This window comes from Saccoglossus kowalevskii, chromosome 16 (assembly GCF_978046115.1).
Source record: "Saccoglossus kowalevskii chromosome 16, keSacKowa6.1, whole genome shotgun sequence".
In the NCBI taxonomy this organism is placed as follows: domain Eukaryota; kingdom Metazoa; phylum Hemichordata; class Enteropneusta; family Harrimaniidae; genus Saccoglossus; species Saccoglossus kowalevskii.
The window spans coordinates 29,989,277-29,999,253 of NC_140656.1; the positions used below are offsets into that span (position 1 = coordinate 29,989,277).

General features: G+C 36.9%; 1 protein-coding gene across 2 annotated transcripts in view; it reads right to left on the minus strand.

The window, feature by feature from the left end:
• Positions 1-7,328: 7,328 nt before the first annotated feature.
• LOC100367161 (uncharacterized) overlaps positions 7,329-9,977 on the minus strand; it is a 30,258-nt gene continuing 27,609 nt past the window's right edge. Inside the window, exons 10-13 of one of the 2 annotated variants that reach the window (XM_085491337.1) lie at positions 9,649-9,819; positions 9,315-9,550; positions 8,818-9,135; positions 7,329-8,527 (exon numbers count right to left, since the gene is read on the minus strand). In XM_085491337.1, coding sequence (XP_085347463.1) covers positions 8,369-8,527; positions 8,818-9,135; positions 9,315-9,550; positions 9,649-9,819 — 884 coding nt within the window. In that variant the 3' untranslated portion in view covers positions 7,329-8,368. Of the gene's footprint in view, positions 8,528-8,754; positions 9,136-9,314; positions 9,551-9,648; positions 9,820-9,977 lie in introns of both variants that reach the window. The other variant, XM_085491336.1, reaches the window with a different exon arrangement.

Here is a 9,977-nt window from a genome sequence, read left to right on the forward strand (position 1 = left end):
TCATTTAAATCCTGAACAAGATTAACTTCAAAGATAGGAGAGAGATCCTAAGCAAGGTCACCTCCACAGATAGGAGAGAGATCATTTACATCCCAAGCAAGATTACCTCCAAAGATAGGAGAGAGATCATTTAAATCCTAAGCAAGATTAACTCCAAAGATAGGAGAGAGATCATTTAAATCCTAAGCAAGATTGCCTTCACAGATAGAAGAGAGATCATTTAAATCCTGAACAAGATTAACTTCAAAGATAGGAGAGAGATCCTAAGCAAGGTCACCTCCACAGATAGGAGAGAGATCATTTACATCCCAAGCAAGATTACCTCCAAAGATAGGAGAGAGATCATTTAAATCCTAAGCAAGATTAACTCCAAAGATAGGAGAGAGATCATATAAATCCTAAGCAAGATTGCCTTCACAGATAGAAGAGAGGTCATTTAAATTTCAAGCAAGATTACCTCCACAGACAGAAGAGAGATTATTTACATCCCAAGCCAGATTACCTCCACAGACAGGAGAGAGATTATTTAAATCCAAAGCAAGATTACCTCCATAGACAGGAGAGACGATCTTCTAAATACCAAACAAGATTACCTCCACAGATAGAAGAGAGATCATTTAAATCCTAAGCAAGATTACCTCCACAGACAGGAGAGAGATTATTTACATCCCAAGCCAGATTACCTCCACAGACAGGAGAGAGATTATTTAAATCCAAAGCAAGATTACCTCCATAGACAGGAGAGACGATCTTCTAAATACCAAACAAGATTACCTCCACAGATAGAAGAGAGATCATTTAAATCCTAAGCAAGATTACCTCCACAGACAGGAGAGAGATCATTTAAATCCAAAGCAAGATTACCTCCATAGACAGGAGCGATGATCTTCTAAATACCAAACAAGATTACGTCCACAGATAGGAAAGAGATCATTTAAATCCTAAGCAAGATTACCCCCCACAAACAAGAGAGATGATCTTCTAAATTCCAAACAAGCTTGTCGCTACAGACATAGGGGATGATCTTCTTAATCCCAAACAAAATTACCTTCACTGATAGGAGAGAGATCATTTACATTCTAAGCAAGATTACCCCCACAAACAGGAGAGATGATTTTCTAAATTCCAAGCAAGCTTGTCGCTACAAACATAGGGGATGATCTTCTTAATCCCAAGCAAGATTACCTTCACAGACGAGAGTGATGATCGTCTAAATCCTAATCTCCATATACAGGAGAGTGATCATTTAAATCCAAAGCAAGATTACCTCCATAGACAGGAGAGTAGTCATTTAAATCCTAAGCAAGATTACCTCCACAGACAGGAGAGTGATCATTTAAATCCAAAGCAAGATTACCTCCATAGACAGGAGAGAGGTCATTTAAATCATAAGCAAGATTGTTTTCACAGATAGAAGAGAGATCATTTAAATCCTAAGCAAGATTACCTCCATAGACAGGAGAGTGATCATTTAAATCCAAAGCTAGATTACCTCCATAGACAGGAGAGTAGTCATTTAAATCCTAAGCAAGATTACATCCACAGACAGGAGAGTGATCATTTAAATCCAAAGCAAGATTACCTCCATAGACAGGAGAGAGGTCATTTAAATCATAAGCAAGATTACCTCCATAGACAGGAGAAAGATCATTTAAATCCCAAGCCACATTACCTCCACAGATAGAAGAGAGATCATTTAAATTTCAAGCAAGATTACCTCCACTGACAGGAGAGAGATCATTTAAATTTCAAGCAAGATTACCTCCAAGATAGGAGAGATATCATTTAAATCCTAAGCAAGATTAACTCCAAAGATAGAAGAGAGGTCATTTAAATCCTAAGCAAGATTAACTCCAAAGTAGAAGAGAGATCATTTAAATCCTAAGCAAGATTAACTCCAAAGTAGAAGAGAGATCATTTAAATCCTAAGCAAGATTGCGTTCACAGATAGGAGAGAGATCATTTAAATCATAAGCAAGATTACCCCCACAGACAGGAGAGAGATAATTTAAATTTCAAGCAAGATTACCTCCACAGATAGGAGAGAGATCATTTAAATCCCAAGCCACATTACCTCCACAGACAGGAGAGAGATCATTTAAATCCAAAGCAAGATTACCTCCATAGACAGAAGAGATGATCTTCTAAATACCAAACAAGATTACCTCCACAGATAGGAGAGAGATCATTTACATCCCAAGCAAGATTACCTCCAAAGATAGGAGAGAGATCATATAAATCCTAAGCAAGATTGCCTTCACAGATAGAAGAGAGATCATTTAAATCCTAAGCAAGATTACCTCCAAAAATAGGAGAGAGATCATTTAAATCCAGAGCAAGATTACCTCCATAGACAGGAAAGATGATCTTCTAAATACCAAACAAGGTCACCTCCACAGATAGGAGAGAGATCATTTACATCCCAAGCAAGATTACCTCCACAGACAGGAGAGAGATCATTTAAATCCTAAGCAAGATTGCCTTCACAGATAGGAGAGAGATCATTTAACTTTCAAGCAAGATTACCTCCACAGATAGGAGAGAGATCATTTAAATCCCAAGCCACATTACCTCCACAGACAGGAGAGAGATCATTTAAATTTCAAGCAAGATTACCTGCAAGATAGCAGAGAGATCATTTAAATCCTAAGCAAGATTAACTCCAAAGATAGAAGAGAGGTCATTTAAATACTAAGCAAGATTGCGTTCACAGACAGAAGAGAGATCATTTAAATTTCAAGCAAGATTAACTCCAAAGTAGAAGAGAGATCATTTAAATCCTAAGCAAGATTGCGTTCACAGATAGGAGAGAGATCATTTAAATCATAAGCAAGATTACCTCCACAGACAGAAGAGAGATCATTTAAATTTCAAGCAAGATTACCTCCACAGATAGGAGAGAGATCATTCAAATCCCAAGCCACATTACCTCCACTGACAGGAGAGAGATCATTTAAATTTCAAGCAAGATTACCTCCAAGATAGGAGAGATATCATTTAAATCCTAAGCAAGATTAACTCCAAAGATAGAAGAGAGGTCATTTAAATCCTAAGCAAGATTAACTCCAAAGTAGAAGAGAGATCATTTAAATCCTAAGCAAGATTAACTCCAAAGTAGAAGAGAGATCATTTAAATCCTAAGCAAGATTGCGTTCACAGATAGGAGAGAGATCATTTAAATCATAAGCAAGATTACCTCCACAGACAGAAGAGAGATCATTTAAATTTCAAGCAAGATTACCTCCACAGATAGGAGAGAGATCATTTAAATCCCAAGTCAGATTACCTCCACAGACAGGAGAGAGATCATTTAAATCCAATGCAAGATTACCTCCATAGACAGGAGAGATGATCTTCTAAATACCAAACAAGATTACCTCCACAGATAGGAAAGAGATCATTCACATCCCAAGCAAGATTACCTCCACAGATAGGAGAGAGATCATTTAAATCGTAACCAAGATTACCTTCACAGATAGGAGAGAGATCATTTAAATTCAAAGCAAGATTACCTCCATAGACAGGAGAGATGGTCTTCTAAATACCAAACAAGGTCACCTCCACAGATAGGAGAGAGATCATTTACATCCCAAGCAAGATTACCTCCAAAGATAGGAGAGAGATCATTTAAATTCTAAGCAAGGATACCTCCAAAGTAGAGAGATCATTTAAATCCTAAGCAAGATTAACTCCAAAGTATAAGAGAGATCATATAAATCCTAAGCAAGATTGCCTTCACAGATAGAAGAAAGATCATTTAAATCCTAAGCAAGATTACCTCCAAAGATAGGAGAGAGATCATTTAAATCCAAAGCAAGATTACTTCCATAGACAGGAGAGACGATCTTCTAAATACCAAACACGATTACCTCCACAGATAGGATAGAGATCATTTAAATCCTAAGCCAGATTACCTCCACAGACAGGAGAGAGATCATTTAAATCCAAAGCAAGATTACCTCCATAGACAGGAGCGATGATCTTCTAAATATCAAACAACATTACGTCCACAGATAGGAGAGAGATCATTTAAATCTTAAGCAGCAAGATTACCCCTCACAAACAGGAGAGATGATCTTCTAAATTCCAAACAAGCTTGTCGCTACAGACATAGGGGATGATCTTCCTAATCCCAAACAAAATTACCTTCACAGATAGGAGAGAGATCATTTACATTCTAAGCAAGATTACCCCCACAAACAGGAGAGATGATTTTCTAAATTCCAAATAAGCGTGTCGCTACAGACATAGGGGATGATCTTCTTAATCCCAAGCAAGATTACCTTCACAGACAAGAGTGATGATCGTCTAAATCCTAATCTAGATTGCCTGAGCACATATTGAGACCTTACACAACACGAATTGTGTCAAGCTTTAGTCTAACATTATGTTCTTTTAAAAACAGAACAACAACAAGCTGAACTTGCTTGATTTTGGTGTTGATAAATCATATCGAACAGACATTTTTAATTTCAAGGCTTTTTACTTTTTAAAATATGTTACCAGATTTCACAGATTTAATAGACTGACAGTGATCATCATTACAAATGCAGTGTCATCTTGTATGTTGTTAGTAGCTGTGAACTTCATGCAATCTTGGCATGTTTAAATCCTTTTATCCGATCTGTGTGTCTGTTCAGAATTGGCTCATGGCTGTAAACTCAGTACACTTACATGGGCTTCATTAGCTATTGAATCCACTCAAATCAATTGCACTACAGAAGGAATCCTGCTACACAATTATGTGTGATATAAAAACAGAATATATTTGATGACCAAAACTGTCACTATTTTTTAGATAAGAGTATATTATTGACAGCCAGTCAAAATGTTTAGAAGAAAGTACCCAGGCTCCCATCAAGGCACTATCGTTCTTGATGGATATGTTTTTTGCATTACATGCTTTGCACAATGACCTAAAATAGGGGGAGGGAGAAGGTGTCCTATCTTAGACCTGAATGCACTGAATCAGTACATTTTGGCAGATCGTTTCAAAATGGAAACTCATCATCTCCATCCTGGTAACCCTGGTAATAATAATAATAATAATAATAATAATAACTTTATTCGTATTTAGGCCTCCGGCCCATGTACGCAAATAATAATAAATCATTACATTTCTGTCATAGGTTTGAAAATAAAGTATAAAAGATTTGAATTACATTTTCTCTTTAATTTTAAATACATGAAAACAAAATAAAGCAACACTTTCAATATCAGTCGTGTTGTCTGATGCCATTATCTTGTGAAAATCCTGCAAGGTGTTTGCTGCATGGTCCTGGAGAGACTGGGGGAGAAATGTTTGCTTGAATGTGTTGAGTTTTGGGCATTTTAGAAGAAAGTGGAACTCGTCTTCAATTTCAGACAAACATAGATCGCAAATTCTATACTCTCTGGCGATTCCTCTGTGTCTACCGACTTCTAACCCTGGTAATGTATGCCTCTAAAGAAGAATGGGAGCCCACCACATCAACTTGAAAGTTGGGGGAGTTGAACCCATGAAAACAGCACATAAACATGGAAAGGAAGGATGTAAGCTCTCAAGAGGATCCTCGTTCACGTCCTTGGCAAAATCCACATAGAACAAGAAAGTTCTACTCTCCAGCAACAACTTGAAATTAAGCGGCTTACACCTCAATCCTGAGAGGAGATGAGATCCCAAATGCTGGTGGAGGAGGTTTTGATGTTGTGCATTGTGACAAGAATTCAGTTAGTAGATTGTCACCTGGCAGGGGTAAAAACAATATGTGAACAGGGTTTGGCAAACAACACTGATAGGTATCTCATCTTACCCAGCATCCTTTACAGATGTCTGTTTCACCCATATCACATAAGGGTGCGATTACGATATCTTGGTTGACATGGAGTTGTATGCGTTTTCACCATCCCCACTGTTTCATACAGCTACATCTCGAATTAGGCAGTTGTTTCCATTACTCCTGTCACTTCTGATTGCAACATTTGACTTGTGAATTCCACAAACAGAGGAGCAAAATAACATGCCCCGTATTGCCGATCAGTGCACTATATAGGGAAGACACTGCTCTTGTGTTACTATGAAAACAACTAAGCTTGATTTCATGTGGAAAATAAAAAATAGGATTTAATGCAACTCTGATTTTCGCACGAAAAAGAAATTCTCCCAACATATAAGATGAGTCATACATATTATTGATACTTGATAAAAATATTAGATCTGGAGTATGTCGACGATATTCAAGAGTAGGAAAGCTAACATGTTTGCATAAATGTGCATATTAGAGTAGGAGGGCATATGAATTATGTAGTATAAATATCATGAACATGTGTTGGCTGATATTGCGCGTAGTTTATGCTCGCCAATTTGATTGGTCGCCTGAGTTTTACAAATTATATTCCAGATTTTGTTTTCGTACATGACATGGGTTGAGCAAATAACTTATCAATAACTTATATTCTCAATAACTCAATAACTTATATTCTCAATAACTCAATAACTTATATTCTCAATAACTCAATAACTTATATTCTCAATAACTCAATAACTTATATTCTCAATAACTCAATAACTTATATTCTCAATAACTCAATAACTTATATTCTCAATAACTAATAGTAATAGTAATAACTACTGACAATTTTAGTTAAAAATACCAACATCAAGTATTTTGGCATGTCCGGAACCAGATCACGCGTATGTGTTTTCCATTTTCTTCAAACTTGATTGAACGAATTAACCATTACGGGTAGTCGATTTACGTCAGTTAGATTTGTAAATTCAACTCAAAATAGCCAATTGGTGGCCATTTTGATTTTGACAAATTCTCTTCCAGGCATACCTAGATGTACATCATATAATTTTATCAGAGATGGCCGACTGCTGACTATTTTAGTTAAAAACTCCACTAAAATCAGGTATTTTGACACGTCTTGAACCAGATCTTGAACATGAGTTGTTTGATTAATTATATGTAGCTGCATGTGGTCGGCTTCCCATCCTACTTTCGAGGCATCCATTACCAGGGTTACCAGGATGGAGGTGACGAGTTTCCATTTTGAAATGCTGTCTATGTGTTTATGAGTGCCACTACATTCAGTTAATAGGGTAGCAGAATTCTCATAAATACACTGTCCCCTGTAGTGAAATTGATTTAAGTGGATTCATTGGTTGTTGAAGCCCGAGTAATCTACTCCATAACCCCAGTGTGGGTGAGCATGCTGTTCACACTGACAAAACGAGTTACAATCCGGAATCGAAATGTAACGGATATATTCCCTAAATATATTTATTCCATAATACGTTTTTGGAGGATGGAAATTGAAAAACGTGGCAAAAACACACTAGCAGCTTGTGCATAAAAATTAGTTTATTTGTACAATCATGAAGCTATAGTTTCCATGGTAACATTCTTTTGTGTGTCGCAGTACCGTAGTTCAAGATAATCGGCCGAATAGTATTCAACAAATACTACTTTATAACAATTGTAAAAAGAACACGATGTTTAAGCGAAATTTTGTCATTTTTTTAAAAACCTACTTGTTATATAATTCAGGATAGCTAAAAGTACCCAGTCAGTCACGATATAATGTTTCACCATGTGTCACCCACCAACAAATTCAGATATGGCACGTTACTCCACCATAAGAACAACCCATAGTTAAAATCTTTCTAATACTAACAACGTAGCCACTCTTCACTAAATATTCCTTTCTCGAAAAATACACTTATGACCCCGAAATTGTTAAAAATTAAGTACAATTTATTGTGAAATGAATAAATACTGGCTATTTAATTAACGAGTAAGTTCTAAACGATTGGCAATACACCCGTTCGCCCTTTATGCAATGAGAATCACTACTGCTAGATTCGAAATAATTCAGAACAGCCTATTAATAATATAAGTTTTTCTTATAAATAATTGTAAATATTTCTCAATATGACCATATTTGGAAATGAAATTGTTGGCAGTGCGTTGTTATATAAAACTGAATCAATTGTAACCATGTAAAAAACATTGATATACACCATTCTATTGGTTATATTTCCCCTGCTGATTATTTGGATGTACGCAATATTGGCAGTGGTATAAATAACAGACTTTCGAGGAATAGGTGTTGCTGAAAATAGACAACACCGTGGGATATTCTGTTGCAAAATGTAGACATAAATTATATAATTGAAAACGGCTTGTAATATTTAGTGCCCATGTAATATTTAGTGTCCATCGCGGTTGGCGAATTGCAACTAAACGTCGACGCTGCTTTGTCGGGCTTTGTACTTAAATACTATGTCGTGGCAGTGGACTCAGTCGTATGGTTTCAACGATTATAAGCTGGTTATCTGTAGTTTTACATTAAAATATAACATAACAATTTAATTTACAGTTGTTTAGATATGAGACGCATCCAGTGAAAAGAACCTGGCTCTTGGAATTCGGAATACATCGCCTTCCCTGTGTCCAGTGTGCGCGCCCTCTTGGGTTTTTGATGGTAGGCTAGCGGTTGTTTGGTTTGGCATACTTGCTGTTCTGTGGTGTCTAACAATGTGCTGCAAGTAAAACATAAATATCAATAATGTAATTTTGCATATCATTATGTACAAATCTTATACTAGTATGTCACTCCATCTAGGGAGAAGCTATTCTGTGATGTAAATTAGTGTAACGTCAGTGTCGTTACTGTTTTGCCGTTAATACAGGTTTGGCGCTACACAATCGTTTCATAGATTCTTGGATGTTGCTTTCAAGTTCAATTATTTTGTTTAGTTGTCCTTACCTGTGATCTGTTGTTTATTTCTAAATGGAGCTTTGTTTTCGTTAAATTGCTATGCCCACTTACTATATGTGGTAGAGTGAACCCCTCTGCTAGCGATGGCATCTTGTTCGAGTGTCTAACTTGATGGAATGGTATTTTTTTCGGATCTCTAGTTGAACCTAATGGGATTGGGTTTTGCATTGTGAGTGGACGTGACGTGAAGTTGGGCGGTTTTCGAGACGGTTTTGGGGGGACCTTTGGTTTTCCGAACGACCGTGGTGTTACTTGATTGTTGTTCACGGCGACAACGGGTTGCTCATTAACGAGTCTGTCTAACTTCGTGTCCTCTGGATATGACGTACGTTGGTTCTGTAAACGTGAATCTTTGTATGAATCAGACCACTGTATAAACAAAAACAAAAGGATATTAACGTGTGTTATATGACGGAGAGGGCGCACGCTAAGTGAGAAAAAAATGTAGTTGTTCTTGCATTTCGTTCAATAGTACATTTAATACAGTTATTGTTGTTTACATCTAGAAATATAAGTTTACATATAAAGCCACAAATAAAACCACAAACCTTTCGTATTGGTCCATTTATCTTGTGAATTTCAATGCCAGTATCTGGGATAAACGCAGGATTTATTGCTATGCTAGAATTTATTTTTGGATGTTCTTGTCGCAATCTTGACCATTTTATCGAGTCGTTAAATTCTCTTGCTTTTTTTAAATAAATCAGAAACGCCGTGATGCAGACGAAAATCATGCCTGCCGTGGTTCCCATGGAAACAGCCAGTGCAAGAAAATAAACGGTATCTAGAATATAATGAAATAATGTTTTTGTAACAAGAAGTGTTGATAACACCCTTCCCCGGCGAATTTATCACGTGACTGATAATATTTTGTGTACATACGTTCTGTGATCAGGTCGCATTGTCGTCCTGGTCTAGATAACCTCGCCGTCGAAACATCATCATACCCCTCCAGGCAGTCACACGTAAAATCGCCGTTAGCTAGATCAATACAGTCGGCGTTGTCGGAGCAGTCGTTCCCATGACGATTATCACAAGCAGTATCGTTGTAATCTACAAACAAGAAGTGTTCGTAACTATTGATTGCTCGCACAAATACATTAAAGCAGGGTGTTCGTATGCAACGTACACAACACATGTAAATACATTGTTTGATTACAGGAAATTGCAAAGTATGTTGCACGACCACTATCATTGAACCACAGTCCCTG